The sequence below is a fragment of the Crotalus tigris genome, unplaced genomic scaffold, assembly GCF_016545835.1.
Source record: "Crotalus tigris isolate CLP2741 ecotype Arizona unplaced genomic scaffold, ASM1654583v1 scf7180000017765.3138416, whole genome shotgun sequence".
Taxonomy (NCBI): Eukaryota; Metazoa; Chordata; class Lepidosauria; order Squamata; family Viperidae; genus Crotalus; species Crotalus tigris.
In genome coordinates this window covers 166,986-193,035 of record NW_024096620.1, presented here as the reverse complement: position 1 = coordinate 193,035, position 26,050 = coordinate 166,986, and the positions used below count along the sequence as shown (strand labels likewise).

The 26,050-nt window shown below is 41.1% G+C and overlaps 1 protein-coding gene across 4 annotated transcripts in view; it reads right to left on the bottom strand.

Moving 5' to 3' along the window:
* Window positions 1-1,003: 1,003 nt before the first annotated feature.
* The window catches only part of FOXN2 (forkhead box N2), a 118,587-nt gene continuing 93,540 nt past the window's right edge, over window positions 1,004-26,050 (bottom strand). For all 4 annotated transcript variants that reach the window (XM_039341426.1, XM_039341425.1, XM_039341424.1 and 1 more), the window contains 4 exons: window positions 15,800-15,924; window positions 11,847-11,911; window positions 10,898-10,966; window positions 1,004-8,657 (listed from right to left, as the gene is read on the bottom strand). In XM_039341426.1, the coding sequence (XP_039197360.1) occupies window positions 8,131-8,657; window positions 10,898-10,966; window positions 11,847-11,911; window positions 15,800-15,924 (786 nt within the window). In that variant the 3' untranslated portion in view covers window positions 1,004-8,130. The remainder of the gene's footprint in view (window positions 8,658-10,897; window positions 10,967-11,846; window positions 11,912-15,799; window positions 15,925-26,050) is intronic.

Here is a 26,050-nt window from a genome sequence, read left to right as displayed (position 1 = left end):
CATAGCTTGGTTCTTGGCTGCACAGGCCTTCTGGAAAGCCCTGTGACTGAGAAATACAGGCCTGGCTGCAGAAGAGGTGGGCCAGCAAAGAAAGGCCTAGGTAAGTGGGTGCAGGGTGGGTGGGGTAGCTCCAAACCCCCACCCATGCCCTAGCTTGATTTTTAGGTGTGTGCCTCACCTCAAAACTAGGACTTATTTTTGGTGTAGGCCTTACTTTTGGGAAAACACAGTAATATTAACCTAATTTTCCAAGGTCACATTTTACTTCACCTTAGGACAACCCTGTGTTCTTCCATGTGAGAAACAAAAGAAGCAGCACAAAACTTTGACTCTGATCTTTGTAATGGAATTTCAGAATATTGCAGGGAAAACTGAAATGATCCCTTGAATGACAATTGAAACCATCAAGAAACCACCTGACGTTCTTCCAGCATCTGTCACCCACAAACCATCTTTTATATTATTGAAACAGGTTTTAGAGGGAAAAACATTTCCTATATAAATGAAATTGGAACCATAACCCTTAATGTGTCTGCATGCAGGTGAATGGTGGCTTTTTAGTAATTGCAAGAACAGAGCAAATGACAGAAAACTGAAGGGTCAAGAAGCACGCAACCAAGAATTACCTCTCATATGGGTGTCACACTATAGCTAATATGCAAAACTTGTAAAGTCCAGTCCAGTTCCTCCACCCCAAATTTGTTGGGTGAAGTTTTTTTGGGGGGGGGTGTGTGCTTTTGAGTCACTGTTGATTCCTGGCAAATGCCTTGAAAAGCCCCTGCCATTTTCTTGGGAAGATTTCAGAAGTTGTTTGCCATTGCCTTTTTCTTAGGAGAGAATGACTGGTCCAAGGTCACCCAGGTGGGTCCCCCAAGGAGTTCACAGTCTCCTGGTTGCTAGCCTAGTACCTTAAATCACTACACCAAACTGATGTTGCATTTTTATGGAAAGTGTAAAATAACGTTTTGCTGTATTAGCCAAAATGCAAAGAATTACTCCAAAGTGTTAAAAAACAAAGTTTATTTTGAAATACTTTATCATAATGAATTGCATCTCTTTGGTAAAAATAAACTCCATCAACATTTTAATTAATAGAGGTTAGCATACAAAAACATTTTTAAACCAGGTCAACTACTAAACGGGGCTCAAGGAATTTCAGGTTAGAAAGGGGTTAATCTACTGGCAGAGTTAGTCTCAGTCAATCCAAAAAGTTGCAGGGGCAGGTGGTGAGGAGAAACAGCTAATGTAAATTTTAAAAAAAAAGAATTTTGCGTACTTTGATCTGAAAGCATTCTTACAATTTCCATTTTTAATAAATAATAGTTACAATGAATTGGCAATTGTAAATGGTCTATCACTACAAGATGGCAATGTAATACTTTTAAATTATACACTTTAAGTCTGAAAAAAATACACTTCCAAAAACAAATCTTTTCTTGGCACTGGCAATTAAACTGGAGAATGTGCTTTTTCAAATAAATGCAGCAGGTACAAGATTTTAAAAAATACTCTATTCCTCTTTTTCAATAAATATTTTGACTACCCCATCATTAGCATTGCAGGGTGTGCTTTGCTTTTACTGTCGTATTTGCTTTAGCCAAATAAAGAAGCTGCAAACTGTTCCAATTTAAAGTTGGGCTTTTCCAAGAAAGGCTGCCTGCACTTCTCCCAGAAGCTATAATTTAGCTCCAGAATATGAAATGGAGAAAGATTTGCACAATACTGACATCAGCTTCTACCTCAAGAACAGGTGGGTCTTCCGCAGAAAGCCCTCCATGATAATTTTTAGGAGTTGAAGAGGATCAGGTAATATTCCACTACCACCTCTTTTTTCCCTGAAGCTAAAACTAATTTTCTGAAAGGAATTTACTTTTTTAAAAAGAATAAAATAAAAATAAAGGTAAGATTACACTTTGCATCTAAAACAAACCATGTCCATATCTGCTTCTCCTGACTATGAAGCATACAATCACTGGCCAAGGGCCACAATCTGCACACACTTCCTCACAGGTAGTAGACAACATTATAGAATACATCAATGCAGCCTGACCAAGAGCAAATGATCCCATATGTTAATAGGGCACAGACTGGCTGGCCTAGGGATGTTCTCTGTGCAGCAAGTACGTGTCACACATATCAGTTCCGCACTATTAAATCATTGCAACTGTCCCTAGCCGTTTTTTTTCCTCCCAAGAGATTTAGCTATGCTGAGAAGGACTACTAGGAGTTTATAGGACCACCACATGCAGACAATACTTGTTTGAAGAAAGCTAATTTAACACATCCTGAGATGCATGCAATGGTGCTAAATCATCCTATTTCCCTTTCTTCTGAAATGTACAAAGCCATTAATATATCTGTAGTCATCCCAAATTCCCAACATAGGTTCCTTGTTTTTAGAAGCTAATGCATCAGGAAGGAGTCTAGTCTACTAATGTTCTATGTGCAAGAATTATCCTTTCATGAAACAAACTCTATTGCTGTTCTGTATTGAACATCCACATAGGGTGTGGATACATGCTCAATCTACATCACAGCTACTTCATAATAATAGATCTCTAACCTTGCTGATAAGAACCTTGGCCATTCCCATTTGTGCTGGGCTGGCACTAGAGCACACAAACTTTAGAGGGGAGAGAGATGCATGATTACAATAAAAGCCTAATTTAATAATCAAACAAAATAGCACACTCTGGATGTGTTTTAGACCAGGGGTCCCCAACTCCTGAGCCATGCCTATTTGCCACCAGGCTGCACAAGTAGCAGGTCGGTGTACACAGCTCCACTTGTGTGAGTGGCAGGCCAACATGTACACGGCCCAGTTCCCCTTCCCACCAGCTGGGTCCCCAAGCCACAAAATTTAGGGACCACTGTTTTAGACATACCAACAAATAAAATGAGGACTTGCCTGTGAAAATATGAAAACACTTATTTCTCTTTGAAAATTAGAACAGTAAGTTCAGCGTGAATTTTGGCCATAGGAAGACACATATATTTTGTGAATACGGCTAGTAAAGGCAAAAAAAATAAATAAAACAAAAAATGCAGCTTTCCCCCATATCCACAGGAACTTGGATATGGCAGTTCCCTTCTTCATAGAATTTCCACAATGAATTTGGAGATGAATCAAATCTAACATATTACAAAATATTCTAGGGAAAGTACATGTGTAAATCCCTGCTTAGGATCACCTCAAAATGGGGGGGGGGTGCAAGATGTCATATTTTTGCAACTCAAAAAGCACAATGCATATAGTAAACAAGCATATAAGGAGGAAAAATCTAAACCTCTATTCAATATGCTATTTGCTACCTGCACATATATTACTTCCCATTTATAGGCAGAAATTGTACAATCAGAGGATTTCCCAAAGTCGTCCTGTATAAGGTAACTAAGATTGCAAGCATCTACAATCATAGTTCTTTAAATCTGGACTTTTTGAAGCATCTGTTCTCACCAAATGCTTTTATTGCTCTGCCTTTGGACTTGAAGACCAACAGGGAAAGTGCTACTAATGTTAATGATCACTATACGTTTTCTATCATAGAGATGACATTAGACTTTTTCTTAATGGTAGGACACTGAAAGACAATTGTGCACACATCAACATTTGTCTGAAGAAAAGAGACTGCAAACAGACTTTTAACAGGTCAAATGTAAGACGACAAAACTGAGCAAAGGAGCTCTTAGGGAAAGTAGCCTCAAGCATGAAAATCTGGCCAATTTGTACTGAGAACTGAACTCAACTTTTCTCAACTTTCAAAAAAACCCAAAGAAACACATTTCTTTATAACCATATTACCTGCATTGCTATGGAAACAATTTTCACATCACGCAAGTTATTAAACACACATTTTGGACAAATGTTAAATGGGACATCTCTGCACAACATACAGGACTTAAAATGTGCCTTGGCACTTAATATACAGGCTTGCTTATAAATTTGTGAGTGGTGACTTTATATTAAATCCCCATGCTGTAGGTGCTCTGGATCATGTATATAGTACAATATTCTTCACTTAGCCACATTACCATATAGAAAACTCCATTTCATAGGAAGGATATATGACTAGAACCATTCAAAAGGTCAAATGAGAATTTTGCTTTCTCTGAATTTCTGTAAAAGTCTTCCAACTCCCATGATTGGGTGAGATTTTTGTGAATCAATTCTACCCAGTAACAACCTGATTACTGAGCAACTATACAGTATTCCTGTTTATCGACTGCTTCTTTTATTTAATGTAGGTACCTTTTGGCAGAAAACAATATACTTCTCAAGCATACAAAGAGCCTTAAATAACCCTGACTTAGAATATTTGCAGGGCATTCTAGGCTTTCAGATGATTTTTCTTACAAAAGTAAGAACTACTAACACTGTCAGTTATTTTTTGTAGTAGTCATACAATGGAAGACCCTATTCAAAGAAGGGCAAATATTATTTAACAGCAAAGAAAACCAATACACTGAAAGCAATTTTTAATCCATAGGTCTTTTTCCAATTCTCAATCACTATGCTATGGTGGAACTTGCAATACTGATTAATGAAATGAAAAAAACAGGAAGTTATACAAAATCTATTTGACTTGGAAGTAGACCCTTACATAACTCCTTCCTTAGCAAAACCTAATCAGCAGGTTATTTCAAAAGTGATTGTGGCAAACAGGCAGTTTTTCACCAATCCATGAGAATTCTGGATTGAAGAGCTGAAGCAGGCAATATACAGAATGAGCACCATTTGTGTTTAAACTTGACATCAAAGAAAGTTGTCTACAAACAGGTGAGCGTGCAAACATCCATGCATTAGATTTTTGTTTCTGTCTATAAAATAACAATGTGATTACAAGGTTGACTCACTTATAGGTTGCTATCATTTTAACAAAAAAAATTATTCTGAAATACTAAAAACTACATAATTTCTTACAAACTTAAGGCCTACACCAGGAGAATCTCTGCTGATATTATTCTAATAGCACTGTCCTGGGTGTGCTGGGACTGCAAATCTCAAAAATTCCATTGTTCATGATGCCTGGGAATTCTGTGACTTGCAGTTACACTTCAGCTGGATGTTGCCAAATTCAGGGAAGTTGTAACAGTAGCAGCATTCAACAAAGTAGGGCTGTGCAGTGCTTTGCATTCTAAGGCAAAAAAGGTCATTGGAGCATATGGGGTGTGAACATTACATCTCTCTGTTTTTTTTTTCCTAATTCAAAATACCTGCCAGTTGCTGGGAAAACTCAGGAAATGATAAATGTGATTTAAGAGATTGTAGATAGGTGCTATGCGATTGTCCCTATAAGCTCCGAAGGACCATTTTGCCTTTGAATCTAAAACTATACACAAGCTTACAATAAACCTCAAGGGGGGAGGGGTCACTCCTTTTAGTTCTGGAGCTCTTATAATCAGTCCAGTTAGGATCACTGGAACCTGGCTAAGGCATTGAACTCCTACAGAACATTTAACAAAAATTATAGTGACAGAGTTTTTAGCAGATAGAAAGAGACAGTATGGAAGAAAAGGCAGTGAAGTTAAGTCCCGGACATTTATATCTTTGTCACTTTTGTCACTTAGAAGCCAAAGCAGCTCTATGTCATCAATAGAAATGTAATGTACAACTCACAAGAATGCAAAATGCAGAGAGGTAACAGGCAGATTTGCTCAAACGGCCACTAATGGACTCTCTTCCCTTCATTCTCAAAGCATGGAAAATGTGCAGATGAAATGCCATTTGTCAAGCTGCTTTCCAAACAAGCAATGCTTTGATCATTATGCAACATTCAAGACATTCACAGGACACAACAGCCCCAGCCTGTAGCATGCAAACATTTCTTCTGCAAGTGACCACTGAAAAGTAATAGAACTGCATTAATAGACTGCAGCCAAAGACAGCTGTGCCAACTTGGAGATTCCTGTTTTTCTGAGTTAAGATCACTGTTTCCAGTGCTTTGCCTAGCTGTTTGTTACAACCAGGGGCGCTTGCCATATGACTCCAAATTCATCAATATGGCTGATGGTAACAACAAAAAGATGTCTGGATAATACAGTTTGGCCCTGCACTTCAGACTATCCCACAGGCAAATAACTGCCCTATTCCAACTGTGTATTAGCTTCCAATCAACACAGCAATGTTAGTAGCCCTATGTCCTCTCTTATGGCCCCCAGAATTGAAAAGATGCACAACTGTTTCTGAATAAATGCCTAGGAGAGGCACAAGTCCACAATTTTAGGCAGCTGGGGATACACAAATGACATCAGGACACACATCCAGAATTTGAATTTCCCAGTACAGTCCACAGAAACAGGTAATTCTCATACTACATGGTCCATGCATTATAAATATTATGTTCCATGCAACTGTCACGCTGCATCTGGACTTATCTCAGAATTCAACAAGGGAGATTATATTATTGCTGAAATAACAGATATAAAACATAAACAAAATCCATCCCATCTCCAAGAAAAATGGAGGCTGCCAGGAGTGGATAATATGTATCTCTAAGCTTCCTCTGTTGTTTCTAGGAATGCTGGGTTAAATCAAAGCAAAACTGAAAAATGCAGGGCAGGGGAAGTAGTCTGTTAGAAAGTGCCACAGAAAGCCCTTGTTCTCGCTCAGGTGATACACAGCTGAACTATACTGCTGCAAAAAACAAGAAGAATCTCTCATGATCATCCCGTTATAATTTTTAAAAGCTTTACTCATAAAGAATCAGGGAGAAAATTAGTCTAGAATTGTTCAGCCAACAATGACTTTTCAATGCACTTATTTCTGTTGCATATGGAATATAATTCCATTATGGTTTGCAAAGTGATGCGCTAGAGCCCCCCAAACAACTCTTAGCTTATTAGTAACAAGTATCAACTACTTTAACCTAAACAAAATTCAAGTTCTCTGTGCAATGGTCATTTGCAATTGAGCAGTCACTCTTTTGCACTTAATTTAGATAACAAGACAGAAAGAAGGGCCTCAGATTTGCAAACAGATGTATACATCATTGATCCAATATATAATAATTACAATTAACACAAACACAAGAGAAAGAACCAGCTCCTTACCTTGTGTTAAAAATAGGAAGAAACTTCTAGATTACCCATTCAAGATTCCACTCTCAAAAATAGGAAGATTCACGTGTTGTATCTCTCCCCTACCCATCAATTTTATAATTGCAAATACCAGTCATCCTGCAACTGATTATCATGGCAGTTTTATACCATTCATGTAATCACAGACCCTTGATTTGTAAATTGAGGAAATCAGTTAACAATGGAAGCTAAAGCTGAAGGCAATAACAACATGTCTTGCTCTGCATTCGATATCACCAAAAAAAAAAAAAAAAATGGAAACACTGTGGACTCCATAAGCAGTGAGAACTGGGGACATTACCTGCTTAGTCCCAATTTCAGAGGGGCCTCTACACCTTCAGGACTACCAGATTCATGCATATTGAGCACCAACTGAGAATTAGATATTTGTATGTGTTGTTTGCTTAATTTTTATTACCCCATTCTGAGGACTAAGAATTATATAATTTAGGCCTATTTTACATAAATGAAATATATTTCATTCACTCAGTATCTAATCCTCAACACTAGAGAGACAGAGATCTTTTCCTTGGTGTGATCAACCCCTTTGCATCTAGCATCTTATTCTAAAGTACAACATACAAAAAACTTGTAGGCCTAGAAACTGAAGAGGCATATTGGGAAATGGCAAGCAATTCTCTTCTCCACAATATGCACACTTTTTAAAGAATCTCTTATGCATAGGACCATTCATTCCACTTATCTGTTGGACCCTACATGCCACACCTTTAGCACAAAATGACCCAGCCAATGATATCCATGTGAATCAACCATTCCAATGATAATAATGAATATTCTGTTTCCTTACAATTATTGAGACTTCCTCATCCATTTCACACAATTTTGGTCGGCCCTTCAATGCACAAATTAATTGCTCTTATAATTAAAAATAATGTAATTTTATAAATGGCAAAATTATAATCTGCAAAAATTAAGAACAAACAAAAAGTCCTTTTATGGCTTTGATCTCCCTTGCAAAGGGTAAAAGGAGGAATATTGCCAGCCTAAAAAATAAAACATGTATATAGATATAGATAGATAGATCAATTATCTTCACACTGTGTTGTCATTTTTTTTCCTTCTCTTCTGGGTATGGCTCTTTGCAGTACTTATTAGTGAGCCGAGACAAGTGCTGATCCCAGCAAGATGAAGAAGAGACCCAGCAGCCTCTTTGAGTTCATCATCAATTTCTTGGCAGAGTTCCTCCAGGACCTTCTGATGAGGCTGGGCCTCATCTGTGATACTGACACATGGCTGTGAGGTATAACCACTGTCTGCCAGAGAATCATCATCATCTTCGTTGTCATCTGTGTCCACCTCACTCTGAAATCCTTCACTGCCATCACTCCCTGTCCGGGTGGCCTCTGAGACAAATTTGTATACATCATCAACAGAGGACAGGGAAGACATGCTAGAGAGTGATGCGCAACGCTGTGCAGCCACACTGCTGGCACTATAATTGTGGTCCTCCTTGGGGTCAATGTTGGGAACTGCTGGATCGCCCTCTTCCTGGGTGTGGTTATGGAATGTGCTACCATATTTCCTTTTCTTGGAGAGCTTGAGAGATGGTGATTTTTCACCTAAGAAAAAACAAGAATCTTCTGAAAATTCAAGGGAGACAATGAATCCAGTAAACATGTTTCCACATTTAAAGCATCAGGAAACGATGCAATTAAAACCCAGCTAAGAATATGAATGAAATCCTTTATTATATAACCGTTCCCTGTTTTTATTTCTTAGCTGAAATTTTAGATCATTCACTTCTGGAATATTTTTCATTATGTAAATCAACAAAGTATTCTCTAAGGGTGTTGGACTTCTACTTCCCTAGACAGCGTGTATAATAGTTCTACCGCCTGAAGGTTTATGGAAATTAATGTTCAATTTATGGACTGCATCAGGTAGGGAATACGTTGCTATGTTATTTGACACATCTCCCTCTCTCCTTCATCACACACAACCTCTTCTTTCCTCCCTTTCACTTTCTGCTCATTTTTTTTCTGGTTTCCAGGGCACTGACTCAATATTTTACCATCCCAACTCCCACATCCCCTTCTTCAGTGTTCAATGAATTTTCACAAGTTCCACTACCACTTTATTTGAAAATTGAACCTAATCATGGAATTAATAATTCTGCTCAGTCTGGAAGCGAGTGACTTACTGGGCATGCATGCAATCTTTAAGAACAGATCCAGTAGATCTAACAAACAAAGAGCTGGGCAACCATCTTTCTCTCGCTAATAACATCTTATGAGGGACAATATTTTGGGAGTAATTGTTGATTTAAACCAAAGCTTTAATTGTTAAGTGGATAAGGATCTCAATCCCTTCCTTTTGAAATTTTATATACACACAACACAAATATATCACTCTTCCAATCAATTGCATGGAAATAAAACTGTATTGGAGGTTTGTATGAATCTCTGGCGGATATTCTAAAATATAGGTAATCCTCAATTTATCACCACAACTAGAACTGGAATTTCTGTCATTAAGTCATTACGGTCATAAGTCAAGTTGGACCTGACTTAATGACAATTTTTATGGTGGTCATTAAGCAAATCCAGCTTTCCCAATGGGTATTTTTTGCCAGAAATTGGCAAAAGGTTGAAAATCATGATCACATGGCCATAGGAAGTTGCAACCATTTGTAAATGTGAGCTGGTTGCCAAGCACCTGAATTGCATTCACACAATCATAGGGTAATGTAACAATCAGATCATAAGCACTTTTTTCCAAGGCCGTTATAATTTTGAACCATTGTTAAAAAAATGTTAAATTGAGGACTACCTGTAAAACTAAAGGGTATATGAAATAATCCCATAGGCCACATGTTCCCCATACCTGCATCAGAGGCATCTAATCCAGGATCCTGATTCCCAGAGAGCAACCAGGTGTCTTGGGGAAACTGACAATAAGGGCAATAGCTATCTATGCCAATACTGCCTTCAACTGAAACTTGGAGGCCTACTACCTCCACAAGCATGCTGTTAACAGAACAGTTTTCCATGAATGTTTCTAACACCTCTCTGAAATTATCAAAGGTAGTGAACTTTGCATTGTGGTTGCTAATTCCATAAATTAATAAAACTATGTGAGAAGGGCTTTCAGTTTCCCGGAATCTCCTGCCTATTACTTTCAGTGGATGATCCTGAGTTCTGGGTTAGGAAAGAACAAAAGAAGGGGGAAGAAAACACTTCTTCCCTACCAGGAAAAAATAGTAACATCAAAGCTGTAACTGGTGTAACCAAAGTTGCTTTAAATCTTTCTCCATCCCCTTTGTTCAGAAAATGCTACATAAGTTCTATCCCATTTCCTTTAAACAATCCCAGAATTGTTTTAGTTGCCCTTTTTCAAATGATTTTGATTGATTTCAAGGTCAGGATCACACATGGGTGAAATTACTAGAGCTCTAAGTAACCTGAGAAGTTGAAAAAACATGACAAGGTGTTTTTGGAATAAAACTTCTGTGTAGTTGCCAAGAAAGCTTCATGGATATGTCTATGAAATCACCAGGAGTCAAATGACAATTTGAGGGAGATTTTATATCTTTTAACAACTTTTCCGGGCCCATAGCAACTCTAAAACTTGGCAACAGTATTCCCAGTGAGACTTTCTGCTAAGCAATCAGATTTCCATTATTTATTTCACTAGAAAAGCAATTAAGGTTTTTTTTTAAAAAAAAAATAAAGATTCTAAATGAACATCTTTCTATTAAACTGTCAATTGTTTAAACTCAGACATACTTTTAAAAATGTATAGTTAAAATAAATTAAAAAAACAATATTCTTTGAAAAGAAAACAGATTTATTGTACTTACAATCTAAAATGTCTTGTTCAATGGAAGTATTCAAGAGCATCATGGCAGTAGCAGCATCAATATCTGAATCTGAAAATCAGAAAAAGAAAAAAGCACCCCATGTCATTAACCTCAATTAAGTTTGATCTAGAACAGTATGATTATCACAGAATAACCTGTCAGAATTTGTTCCTGGCAATTTGGATTGGAAACAATTATCCAAAGAGCAAGACTCTTAGAACTTTGATCAGTAATATTTATCAGAAAATGATTAATATAACCCAAATCTCAGCAATTAAGTCTGCTTTCAAATGAGAAACCTCTATACAGAACATTTAAAATGGCAGTTCTGGTTTCTTTTCTTATGTTTTTTCACTGCAAAAGCTGATTTCATATCAAGGTGAGGCACTTTTCATCTGTTGATTGCTTTTTTTAACTGCCACCAGATTTCTTCTCATTGCAGGATGTTATTCTCACAGAGTTATCTAAGGCACGGGTGTCAAACTCGCCACGCCATGTAATATGTCGCGACATATCGCAACTTCTTTTGCATTGCTGGAGCTGGGGTGGGCGCGGCCTCCGTACAATGCAACCAGCCCATGGGCTGGCAGTTAGTCCCCCCCTGATCTAAGGCAACAAAAACTTGCCATACTTCTCAAGCAATACAGGTAGTTCAAATAATACAAACAAACCACTATTGAAACTTCAAATGAAAGTTTCTAATCTTAGTACTCTTAGTTTTCTGATTTGTTATCTGTACAAATGCTGTGATCAAAGTCTTTCTTTGCAACTATGAACAAGTTTTGAGTTCAAAGTCTTCCTTCTCATGTGATCAAATTCCCTTATATCAATAAAGTACAGTTCCAGGCAGATTTGTGGAATCTGTTTCTGATCTGCCTACCTTAAAGGGTTGACCAATTCAGACTTTTTAACAAAAGGTAGGTAAAGGGTCAACAAAAAAAATTCTTACCTTTGATAGATCGTCCCTGACACTGTTTCCGAATTGAGGTTAAATAGCAAGGAGATGATGAACCACTGGAAGAGAGGAAAAAGAACCTCAAAATTCAGAATCTATGCTATGGAAGACAAAATTAACGTGAGCTAATCATATTTTCAGCTGTTATGATTTCAATACACATAATAATTTTAAAAGTATATAACAAACTCCAGGAACTTCCAAATGGATCCTCAAATGAACCATACCAAACTGATTTCTAAACCAACTATTAGAGAAAGATACCAGTTTTCTATTGATTCCAAACCATGGCACATCAAAACATTTTAAATATGTGATCCATCCTTTTTTTTATTAGTCATGTTTCAATCTTATACCTAAATATTGGAAACAGGACAAACTGATATTGAAAAAGATTATCCAACCAGGTGTACTCATCAGACTAAGGACTGGCTGCAGCTCCCTTTATGGTTCCACTTGATTACTATATCATAAATGAAACAGCACCTTTAATTGAACTGGAGTAGGCCCACTATTTCCTCAATAAAGCACTTAACTGGCATAGAAAAGATCCCAAAGTTTCTAGCATTTTCAATTTAAAACCTTATAGCAGGTTATCTAAAATATATTTGTCTAAAATCATAGAAAGTTATCTGCCCACCAAAATAAAATATGCTGAATTATGCAGATGTTATACAAGCTACTAACAGGTTTTCTGAACTTATTTGCTACTGCTTTCTAAAGATCTCTTAGCCTTTTACTGCATCTTGTCCCAGAACAAAATGCCTGGATCAGGCTTTATTTCAGGTCACACATTACTATCTGGCACAAAGCCTGAAACTTTTGTCCAGAAGTAAATGACGTTTTCTAATGCTGAAAGGTTATCCTCATCTTACGACCACAATTGAGCCAAAAATTCCTGTTGCTAAGTGAGACATTTGTCAAGTGAGTTTTGCTTCATTTTATGACTTCTCTTGCCACAGTTAAGTGAATCACTGCAGGTGTTAAGTTAATAACACAGTTGTTAAGTGAATCTGACTTCTCCATTGATTTTGCTCGTCAGAAGGTTGCAAAAGGTGATCACGTGACCCCAGGATACTGCAACCGTCATAAATCTGAGTCAGTTGCCAAGCATCTGAATTTTGATCACATGACCATGGGGATGATGCAATGGTCATTAAGTATGAAAAATGGTCATAAGTCACTTTTTTCATTGCCTTTGTAACTTCAAATGGTCACTAAATGAATTGTTGTAAATCGAGGAGTACCTATACATCAAGACTATTTTGGAAGAGGGTCTAGGAGCAGCTTGTCCTTCTTGCAGTGCTGCACTTACCTCAGGGCAAATGATTTCCATACTTTAAAATGCCTATGTAATTTTCAAAGGCTTTCTAATCTATAAAGCAGTACTTACGTCTAATCAATGGGAAAGCTCTTGGTTTGATATTCAATTCACCTGTATTGTAAAAAACTATATCACCAGAAACATTGAGATACTGCTAAGAAACCTGAGCCTACATCTTCAAGTTATTACATGCTAATTTATATTCACATCAGCTCCTGAAGACTAAGAATGGAGTATACCTGCACTATAATATTATATTATACACTCCCTAGAACAGACCTGGACATTTTATAGTCCCTGGGCTAATCTGGCCCTTTGGCTATCCCTGTCCGGCCCACATAAGGTCAATTGGAAATTAGAAATCAAATGTAAGTAACTATATGCTATGTTCACAATACAACTGCATTGCTTTTATTATTTTGAAGGGGAGTGCTTTTTTTTTTAATTTAAGTATATGTGTGCATGCCTAGACATTATCACAGCTGTATGGGTTCCACCCTCTATAAGAATCCCAGTTTATCATGTGGTCCAATTAATTGCTCATCCCTGCTCTAGAGCAGGCATGTCAAACTGCCGGCCCACAGGCCAGATGCATCACACTGAAACCGCACTCACCCCATTGCTAGCAATGGGGAAAAAGTCCCGATATGTTGCGTGACATCACAAGTTTGACATGTCTGCTCTACATCAATGAGAAACAAGCTAAATGATGGATTTGTGGCTTTTTAAAAAAGTTAAAAGCTCTGAAGCTTCAGCCCTTATATACATTATTCAATTTAATTTAATAGTGCTGTTTTACAACATTTCAAATTTCTTCTCCAGAATTTAAGAGTTAGTGGACAATTATCACTGAGACATCTTTTATAGATAGCCCACGTTATGGACCCCTTTCCCTTGACCCCTTCTTTTTAACCTTTTAGCCTCAGGCAATTTCAGGCAATATCCTAAGTGTATTAATACAGGAGTCACCAGAATCAAAACAATGTGAGGCAACCTGATTTTTTTCCATCCTTCTTTCACTCTAGTACTTCCCAAAGGCTGGCACTATCTTTGAAAAGTTAGGGAGGGTTCATCTGGGCCCTCAAGTCTATACTGACCATTCTTTTAATGGATTTATGACTCTTTCAAATTGTCTTCTGAAAGTTTTTCTAAATTGCTTTTTGAATTACTCATTTCACTTCCTAATTGGCCTAATTTTTATACCATCTTATTTTTTATTTATTGCTTACGTATATTTTACCATACTAAGTCTGTTATTGTATTTCAATGTTCTTGCAGCCATCTTAAAAATTACATCGACAGCAAAATATAAGTATCAATGGTATTAATATTTTAAACAACATTCTATATTTAAAGGTTCAGAGACCTATTTTTAAGGCTAGATATGGCACAAAACAAAGAATGCAAGACACTGCAATCTAATACTGTAACAAACATGCACTTTTGGTGATAGCTAAGTTGGAAAGTAGAAAAAAATCTCAATAATATAAAGTGATATAGCAGAAATTTTATTTCTGTGCCTCACTGAATGTGCAATGCTCCCAAGAATAGAAAACAAAATTCATTCATCTTTTTTGTCCAGTTATTGCTAGGCATGAATGTAAGTCTGAATTTCAATCTCACATACCTGTGCTTCAAAAAAATTCATCTCATCCTTAATACTTCTTCAGAAATTTCATCATTTTTAGATTTTTTCTTTAAAAGGCCTTATGCAATTGTATCAATTTTTTTAAAGTGTCTTTTCTGTTAATTCCTTTATTCAGTTGTAATTTCATGTGAAATATAAGCTAGTTTTCTCTCTCAGATTATTGCCACACTACAAGTCATCATGGCCTTGAAAGGAGCTGCAAAAGCCTCTTTGTCTTGTAGGTGCTTGATACATCCCGGAGGTAGCCAGGGCAGAGACCCAGGAGCAAAAGTAGCTCTGTCCTCTTCTCCACAAGGCCGTCTGTGGTATTTCAGGCTCATATGGTGCATTGGGATTTGGATCATGCCCCAAATCTTACTCTTGCTATTACCTCTTCCAAAATGAACAATGTAACACAAAAATTGTATCAGACAATTATTTTTCTGTAAACTTACACTCTAACTAGAAAGTATATGAGAATTTTGTAATTAATTCATAATCTGCAAACCAGGGGGTTTATGGTCTCAAAATATTAAGCAAGAAGCTTTATCACCTGTCTTATACAGAATCCTATACATCTCTCAAATATCACAATTAAATTCCTTTTTTTTTAATCCCAGTATCATAATCCCAGTAACTATGATAAAAGGCTGACTACTGAGAGGAAAATATATAACTGCCTTGTTCAGTGCTCGGTCTCCTGTATTCTTTGACTGAGGTATGCTGATGGGGGGGGGGGAGTAAACTCAATGCATTTGAGGACAGAGAATAGAGGGTCTCTTCTCTGCACATGGAAGGCATTTCTGCCTACAAAATATGGGATCTGCCATTGAATACGAGCTGTTCTCCAACTTTCAAAAAAAAAAAAAACATATAGAAAGACAGCTTTCTGTCACAGTCTTGTCAAAATACAAATTGTCCCGTCTTCTCTTTAGCAATATTATCTGGAAAACCTTTTCTTCCAACATTGTACTGCTTGGAAAAAAGAAATCTTACCTTAGTGGTGATGCTGGTGGGGTATAAAATGCAAACGCAGAGGGAAATGGTTGCTTCTTCAGAGCCTGTACAAGATTTGGTTTATATTCTGGATCCACACACCACAATGAACCTTTTCCGTTCACCTAGGAAACAACCCTGCATTAGCACTGATTACAGGCAGTTTCAATAGGACCATCAGATCTAAAAGTGTGTTACACTCCATAGGTGTTTGTTTAAAACACAACATATCACTATTTTTATGTTTAAAGACCTTAGGATGAATGTGAACACAGCTGGAGTCACACTTCTCTGAATCAATGTGGTCAATGGATCATTGTGGCATCATTACTGCAATCCCATCTCTTTGGCACTGTATTCATCTCTGGTAACAGCAGCAGAAGACCTATAAGGGAGCTGCCATTCCTACAGGTCTGTGCCTCTCCAGAAGATAGATTGACCTCAGAAATTTGATAGGAAAAGAAAGGGCTTGTAACTTTCCTCACAAGTGTTTTTCTTTTCCTCATGGCAGCACTGGGATCATATTTATGGACAAATACACAGTTAAAAACATTTAAATCTAATGTTCACCAACTTGAAAAATTTGGATTTTTTTTTGCCACTACCAAACTTAAAAAAACCAGCCTTTTTTTCAATACAATGGATACCTTCCCATGCCAAGCTTCTCCAACCTGTAACTATATTTTCATAAGATATTAAAAATTTAGTATTATTTATGTATCAGATTTATGTCCTGCTTTTCCTTCTGGAGCCCAAGATAACATACTGTCAGCCCCACGAGGCAGACCAGACCAGGAATTCAGCTCCACATGAAGGCTAAAACTATTTTCATTTAGATTGGCTATAAATTCTAAAAGTTTGATTGTGCTGTACCTTCCTTTCCTCCATCTTGTACTTCAGTGTCTTTGATGTTTAGTATTAGGATGATCAAAATGGAATAAATGGAATAACTTTTTGTTTACACACTTTGTAATACAGGGTTTGAAATGCAACCTTCCTCAAGTTGGAGTCATCCAAATCTGTTGGGCTACAGGTAGTCCTTAACTTAAGACGTAATGGAACCCAGAATTTATGTTGCACATCATGAGAGTTGTATCTTGAGGCACCCACGTGACCAACCCGATTTTACATTTTTTGCAGCAGTTGTTAAACAAACACAATGGTCATTGTCTGCAATGTTTTTTTCTCCCAGAAACTGGAAGTAAACACCAGTTTCCAGCAAATAATGTAAATTGTGGTCACATCACTGTGGGATGCTGCAAACAGCCATAAATGTGGGCCAGTTGCCAAGTGACCACAATGGGATCTAGTGACCAAGAGGGGAAGGTTTTTGGAATTTCAAATCCCAGTCGTAAGTATCTTTTGGGGGATCCATTGTAACTTTGAACAGTTGCTAAGCAGCCAGTCGTAACTCAAAAACTACCTGTGAATACAATGCTGATCATCTTCAGATAATGTATAAATCTAAAAAAAGTTGTTCTTCCTCAATTTTTGTCAACTAGTTAAACCTTTTGAAAGAGAAGGGGCGTTGTCTTATCTGAACGCCTTTTCTCAGCACGGAGATGGATAATCCACTAATGGGTTAACTTAATCCTCCTGCCCAATCAGATCAAGTCAGCCAAACTTGCCACGCCTGTCCTGGGCCTGTTTTCCCACTCTCGACGAGCGTGCAGCTATTGATTGACAGCAGGATGTGTTGGCTCACAGAAACTAACCCTAGGCCTAAGGACCTGAATGGGTGGGTGTGGATTATCCATCTCTGTGCTGAGAAAAGGCATTCAGGTAAGACAACGCCCTTTCTCCAGCACTAGAGATGGATAATCCACTAATGGGAACATACCAAAGCCCACTGTCCTTACAGGAGGGAAGGGGGCAAGTTTGGAACCGTGTCGTGGGGGACCACCTGCTGGAGAACCCTCCTGCCAAAGGATGCCTCGGTGGATGCATACCTATCCAGTTTGTAATGCCTATAAACGGTGAAGGGGAAGACCACGTGGCTGCCCTACACACTTCCTTGTTGGAAGCCTGCGTGGCCCAGGCCGCAAAAGTGGCTGCACTACGCGTAGAGTGGGCCGTGACACGACGTGGAACCGGCAAGGAATCAGACTGGTATGCCCCTGCAATGCAAGCTCTTATCCACCGGCCAATCGTGGAGGCCGATACCTTCTGACCCTTGGAAGAAGGGAGGAAGGAGACAAAAAGTGCCTCCGAGCTGCGGAAGGCAGCCGCTGTCTGCTTGATATAATAACAGAGAGCCCGGCTTACGTCCAGAGAATGCCATTGACGTTCCAGATCATGAGAAGGATTAGGGCAGAAATCAGGGAGAACGATATTCTGGGCCCTATGAAAAAGAGAATTGACTTTTGGGACAAAGATGGGGTCTAAGCGAAGGGTAACCCGGTCCTGGTGAAATACACACAGATCTTTCCGGACTGAGAGAGCTACATCTCAGAAATATGTTGGGCTGAAGTAATAGCCACCAAGAAGGCGACCTTAAGAGATAAGGATCTCATGTCGCATGAACTGAGGGACTCAAAAGGGGCTTTTGTGAGAGCCTAAAGGACCCGAGGCAATTCCCACGAGGGATATCTGTGGACAACAGGGGGCCTGATATTAGTAGCGCCCTTGAGGAAAGAACGGATCAAGGGATGTTGACCCAGAGAGTTAACAATGTCGCAAGTAATCAAGGTGGAGAGGGCTGCCACCTGTCTTCCCAAAGTGTTAGGTGCCAGTCCCTTATTCAGCCCCTCCAGTAAGTAGTCCAAAATATTCGGAACAGTCAATTCCGATAAGAGTAGTTGATGAGTGGAACACCACCGACAAAAATTCCGCCACGTGGCATCGTAGATGCGGTTGGTAGCTGGCCTACGAGATGCCTGGATTATGGCAATGACCCCTGGCGAACAAGACTCCTGGGATAGGAGCCGGCGTTCAAGTGCCAAATGGCTACATGGAGCCATTGAGGGTCCGGATGAATCAGATACCCTTGGCTCAGTGCTATCCGGTCTGGAGGAATTTTCCAAGGTCGCGACAGGGAAAGACCGACGAGGTCGGCGAACCAAGGTCTCCGTGGCCAGTAAGGGGCTATCAAGAGAACCTCTGCCCTCTCTTGCAGAAACTTGTGGATGACAGCTGGGAGAAGGGGAAGAGGGGGAAAGGCATAGAGGAGGCCTTCCAGCCATGGAACTCAAAGGGCATCTACTCTCTCTGCCCCCGGAGTTGGGAAGCGTGAAAAGAATCGCGGGAGTTGTGTATTTGTCTGGGAGGCAAACAGATCTACGATGGGAAGGCCGAATCTGTGGGAGATCTCCCTGAATAGATCCGGGTGCAGACGCCATTCCGAGTGGTCCACGGTTGACCTGCTCAAGAAGTCTACCCTTGTGTTTGCCTCTCCCAAGATGTGGTCTGCCCTGATTGAGGTGAGATTGGTCTCTGCCCAGGACCCCAGCTGCTGGGCCTTGCTCAGGAGAGCACGGGATTGGGTGCCCCCCTGCTACTTCACATGGGCCTTCGCCGCCATGTTGTCCGTGAGGACGAGCACATGTTGTTTCGCAATGCTGTGGCAGAAGTGGCAAAGGGCTAGATATATGGCCCTGAGTTCCAGCCAATTGATATTGTGCCTCAGGTCTGACTGAGACCATCGTCCCTGGGTCCACTGCGACTGATAGTGTGCTCCCCAGCCGCATAGGCTGGCGTCCGTCGTGATCATGAGCAGACCAGGCTCCTTGAAGAGAGACCCTCTGGCCATGGCGGGAGAGATCCACCATCTGAGTGAGTGCAGGACCTGAGGTGGGATCCTTACCTCTCAGGTGGAAGTGCTGGTCCCCTGCTTCTGATAGGGAAGCAGAAACCACTGGAGAGACCGTGAGTGTAACCTGGCCCAGGGAACGATTGAGATACATGTTATCATCTTTCCCAGAAGCCGGGAAAGACCGGAGGGTGACAGGGTCCTATCCCTGCAGACCTCAAGAATCAGGTCCCATATGCTGTCCCTGTGTTCCTGGGACAGATAAACCCGACATTCTATTGTATCTATTATGGCCCCTAAGTGGAGCAATCTGGTCAATGGTACCGTCTGACTTTTCTTGAAGTTGACCGAAAAGCCGTGACTCTGTAGGACCTTGATCACCAGTCTCAGGTCCGCCTGAGCCCCCAGGGGAGAGGACGACTATATTAAGATGTCATCGAGGTAACATTGCACCCGAATCAGTATCAACCTCAGGTGTGCAGCTAGAACCGCCAGAACCTTGGAAAACACCCTTGGGGCCGACGACAGTCCGAAGGGGAGTGCGCTGTATTGATAATGATGCCCCATGTAACTGAACCTGAGAAACTGGTGGTGGCCGGGGATGATAGGGATGTGTAGGTATGCCTCTGTGAGGTCTATGGATGTTAAGATATCCCCCCTTTCAGATGCTGCCTAAGATGGACTGAAGTGTCTACATTTTGAACCTCCGGTACATCAGATAGAGGTTCAGGCCTTTTAGGTCTAAGATTGCCCTCCATCCTCCCGAAGTCTTGGGGACCACAGAGAGAATGGAGTAGAATCTGCAACCTCGTTGAGCCGGAGGTACCAATTCTATGGCCTTTATGTCTAATAAGTGATGGATGGCCTCCTGCATGAGACCTTTCCTTAGAGAATTTCTTGATTGGGGGCAAGGAATGAACCATCGTGGTGGACTGGAAATGAATTCCAAAGATAGGCCGTGTTGAACGGTGTCCAGGCCCAGGTGTCTGTGGTGGTGACCTTCCATTGAGTGACCAATAGGGAAAGCCTTCCCCCTATGGGAGAATCCATTGGGGAATCACTTCCTGCGGAAGGGACGTCCCCCGCCTCAAAAGGGCCATTTGGACTGAAACTGCTGCCTGGGTCTTGAGGCCAGCCTGTTGACCGGACGGTCCTGTCTGGGAGTGAAGGGCCATGAAGGTTGCATGGTTGGAGGAGTAGTGGCAGAACAAAAGAACTGCCTTTGGTTATAAGGAGTAGTCCGCCTATCGGACCGTTTGGCAAGGTGGGCCAGAATCTTCTTTTTGTCCTTATTCTCCGTTAGAAACAGGGCTAAGGCATCCCCGAATAATTTACTACCTTGGTACGGGGCTGCTGCTAGCCTCCACTTGGACTTAGTGTTTGCCTGCCAGTGTCTTAGCCACAGCATGCGGCAGGCTGACACGTTGGACACTAAAGATCTGGAGGAGAACCGTGCAGCGTGTAGAGACGCTTCGGAAGCGTATTCCATCGCGGCCACTAACTTGCTCAGGTCCTGATGCGTGCGGACATCGTCCGGAGAGATCCTGGCCTGGAGCTGACGAAGCCAGATGAGGGCAGATCTAGTGAAGAAGGAAGCTGAAGTGGAAGCCCTGATAGACCACACCACTGCCTGGTGTGACCTTCTAAATGCCATTTCCGATCTGCGTTCCTCATATTTTAAGGCCTCAGCCATATCCCCAGAAATAGTGGAAGGGGAGAAAAGGTGAGACAGGGGCTCATCCACCGTGGGAACGTTCAGTGCTTCATCGAATTAAGAGGCCACGCTAAATAACTTCTTATCGTTCCCACCTGGAAGAGGGAAGGTACCTGGGGAAGCCCATTGCTTCTTAACTGCATTGAGGAACAGTGCTGGACATGGAACATGTCAACATGTCATTGAACCAGTTCAATGAAGACGGTGTCCACCTCTGAATCCGTTGCAGATGCCACTGAAATGGACCAGTCAGGTCCCACGTGCGCTGCCGAACTACCCTTGCGAAGCAGAGGTAGAAAGAGAGATGGATTAAATAGACCGCCGAACGGGGACGGATCCGTGGCCGATTCCTTCTCCTCTGACCACGAGACGTCGAGCGCCTGATGCTGCTCCGGGGTTAATGAGACCCCGCTATAAGAAGAATGGGAAGGGGAAGGAGGATCGTGAGAACTCTGATGCACTGGGCGCGAGAAAGGGAGGGAAAGTAAGGATTCTGCTCTGGGCACCGACGGAGTCCTGACCGCAAGGGCCCGCTCCACCGCCTGAGCCACCAGGACTTGGAGCCTATTGTCTAGGGAAGGAAGGGTGGACTCCTCCCCTCTGAGACCTGCGGCCGTGGGCGTGAAGGTGGCCTCTGGGTCCTGCTGGGCCCGTGGAGTGGTATGAGACCTGAATGTATGTGCTTCAGGTTCCAGAGCAGCTTGGCTGGAGGAAGTGGAAGGCTCTACCGGTGACCAGACTTCCTGAGGAGAAGAGGAAAGACCAAGAGGCAAATCAAAAAAGGTGGATTCAGTCTGAGCAGTCTCAGCCCTGGTCTGTTTTTGAGCCTTTGAAAACTCTTTTTCCAGTACCTGGTGTCTCCTGCTGGCCTGTTTTTCAGCCAATTTGGAGGGTTTTTTCCCCAGAAACAGCCTTGGGTTTGACCTTGACTGAGATCCTACCAGCAGCCTCTTGGGTAGGGGATTTGTGCCTTTTCCGGGCTGAGGAAGGAGGGGAAGCATCCCTGGATTGGGAGGCCATGTTATCCTCCATGCTGGTATTAAAACTTCAGATGTGCGAGAAGGTGCACCTGGGAAAGGGATCAATTGGCTGATAAGGGTGTAGGGCAACGGCTGAAAAGATACTGCCCTACCCTCCCCCAGTCACCAAACCAGTGGTATCCAAAAAACCGGTTCTACTCGCAGTTGCTATAATTTCCACCAGAGGTGGATTGCGGCCTACTAGTGAGGCTTGCTGTGTTGCCATGCCAGCAATTGAAAAAGGTGGCAACTGCACAGTGTCAGACACTAGGGACTACTGTGGTAATCAGCTAGCCAAGTGGTGACTAGAATTTGAGACACTAGAAGGCCCAATGAAATCTCTTGGGCCTACGCCAAGGAATGAAAGGATAAATTCCAAATGCCACAAGGGGAATCTCCAAGGATGATCAGGAAGAATTTTTCCCCCCAGGCATGCCTTGGCTACAAGAACCTGGGAAGGGCCTTTGTCAGAGGACGCCTCAGTGAGGACCAAAATGGTGGCCTTGAGGAGATGATGAAGCCTCCAAGATGGCGGCCGTAGTCTGTAGGGCTCCTGTCCAGGCCTAGACTTTCTAATTAGGACGGATCGATAACCAGGGACTGAGTGCCATGAAGGGGAAAGGCCCTTTAGAGGAAGCTAATCACTGCCGAAATGGGTGGAAAAAACTTTTTTTACCCCCCCCCCCGCTTCCCCTTGCAGCTGGCAAGGATTTGGAATGGCCACGCGGTCCGCAAAATGGCGGCCACCTCAAACTCCGTTCACCCCCTTCGGGTCCGAATGGTTAGAATGCTCACCCGGCCGGCCGCGCACTTCTCAGAAGGAGACGGGGTGAAACGCCCTCCCCAGCTGATCGGCAGTGTTTGGAGAAACGCTGGAAGCCTCCAGAGCGACCAATTGCAATCCGAGGCCCTGCGGCCTCCACGAGGCAGATCTGGACGCTTTAAGGCCATCAGAGCTGCAGCCGCAGGCTCCGACGCCGGAGGTGAGCTGGAGGGAATGGGGGGAAATTTGCAACAGCGCTGGGCTCAGCGCTGTGCTGGAAAGGGAAGAAAAAATGGAAATCCCCTTCCCATAAAAGAAGAAAAAAACAGAGGCCTCCGTTTGAAACTGAATTCCAATGGGGATCAGGGAGGAAGAGTCCTCCAGAGGAGCGCTGGTCCCAGCGCTACTCAGAGGGCTAAAAGTTATTGGAATGAAGTAAAGTGATTAGAGAACTAATGGATAATCCACTAATAGAATAAAACTACCTTCCTGTGAGCCAAACCTGCACGTCTGTTCATGGGCAAGATCAAGTTGAGACTGGGAAAACAGGCCCAGGACAGGTGTGGCAAGTTTGGCTGACTTGATCTGACTGGGCAGGAGGATTACGTTAACCCATTAGTGGATTATCCATCTCCAGTGCTGGAAAACCCAAGCGTTCCAGGTCATAGAAAATAATCAGCCCACTCTGAATGACAATTCATATCAGATAAAAACATAGTAACCACCACAGAAAGCAATTCTATCCATCGTAATACATATAGTAAAAACCTCATCATATTGTTATAGTTTGGTCTTCTTGCTCAGCATTATAACAAGGTACATTTCTCTTTTCCAGGATTGGCTAAGATACCAGGTTAGAATGTGGGAGACTGTGAGTTCTAGTCCTGTCTTAACCATGAAAGCCAGCTGAGTGGACTTGGGCCAGTCACTCTCTCAGCCCAAGTCACCTCACAAAATTGTTGTTGCGGGGAAAATAAGAGGAGATAGATGAGTTCAACATGTTTGCTTACCTTGAGTTATTTATAAAAATAATAAAGGCAGGATATAAATAAGTAAACAAGCAAATTAATTAATTTCCATTCCATCCTCTCTGATGTTTCTTGCCCCTAAACACCCAACAGATATTCTGTGATCACCTTTAATCCTCAACTTAATGGATTAATGGGAACGTTTGCTGTTTTTTGTTTTTAATGGCCCTATTCAGGGAGCATTCCAAACATGAGACTATGTTATCTGCCTGTTTAGAAATAGACTTCACTTCTCTAGAACACTCAAACATAAGATCTTGAAAGAGCCAACGTTTACTTATACAAGTAGTCCTCAACTTACAACTACAATTAAGCCCAAAATTTCTGTTGCTAAGTGGGACAATTGTTAAGTGAATTTTGCCCCATTTTTTGACTTTGTTGTTAAGTTGTTAAGTGAATCATTGCAATTCTTAAACTAGTAACACGATTGTTAAGTGAATCTGGCTTCCTCAATGATAAAAGGTTGCAAAAGGTGATCACATGACCCTGGAACACTGCAACCGTCATAAATATGAGTCAGTTACCAAGCATCTGCATTTTGATTAGGTGATCATGGGGATGCTGCAATGGTCATAAGTGTGAAAAACAATCATAAGTCACTTCTTTTAGTGCTGTTGTAACTTCAAATAGTCACTAAACAAACTGTTGTAAGTCAAGGACTGCCTGTGTGTATTCTGAAAAAGCTATTTTTTAAACAAAAAACAAAAGCAATGTAGCAATAGTAAAACTGACAAAAATTTGAGACAAAGCCTAGAATAAACTCCTCAAAAATGCATTCTAAAATTATTGACTAAAATTAGATCTTGGCATCTACTCCTTTCCTCATCAGACAAGTACAACTGATTAGGAATGCTTGCTGAAGATTTTGAGCTTTGCTCTTTCCGCCAATATCACCCCAGGCCCTGGCAATCTAGTTTTGTCTTTGCAGACCATCCATATTTTGTGTTACCCGTTTAACATACACTGTATCAGGCAAAGATTCAGCAGGCTGATAAATGCTGAATCATATTTGAATCCTTTTTCTGACACCCAGGGCCAAACCACTTCCTTCTGCTGGTTTAAATATATTTATCTTGTTCTAGGCAATTTGGTTATTCGGTGTCTTTTTCAATTGGGCTTGCATGCATGTTATATTAATATTTTGTCTTCAAATGCTTACTTGGAAGCATTAAAACTGAAGTTGAAAACATCAATAGATAGGATTAATAGAGTAATTTCTTAATAGCAGCCCTGCATGTCTTTCTAATTGGCTTTTATTTGGAGAGGTCTTTTGTAAAAGGATGTTTAGAACGTAATGCATGCATTCATCGTCAGCCATGTCTTTCTCTTCAGACAATGAATAAACAGGCACTATTCTAAAATAGCTATGACTTTTCCTATTGGTTCCCTATCTTCCTTTCCAAGTACTCAAGGTGAATTAACTGGGGCTGTCTTTTTTTTATTCTTAACAAAGTATCTCAAATGAGGTACATCTGGCCAAGAGATATTGCCAACAGTATTTAAGAATTGGATTTCACTGGGGTATAGCTATATAATTGGACTTCATATTTTTTTAAAATATATACTTATTATCCTCCTTTTTCATAGGACTACCAGCAATTCTTCATCCAGGGAAATGGGGCGTTGTCTTACCTGAACGCCTTTTCTCAGCATGGAGATGGATAATCCACCAATGGGTTAAGACTGTGTTCCTGCCCAATCAGATCAAGTTAGCCAAAGTTGCCACACCTGTCCTGGACCATAGAGATCCCAGTCTTGACGTAAGCGTAGCCATTGACTGACAGCAAGACATTGTGGCTCATTAACTAAAAATTAACCCTAGGCCTAAATGACCTGCAGGGGTGGGAGTGGATTATCCATCTCCATGCTGAGAAAAGGCGTTCAGGTAAGACAACGCCCCTTCTCCAGCACTGGAGATGGATAATCCACCAATGGGACATACCAAAGCCTACTGTTCCTGAGGATGAGAAGTAGGCCTG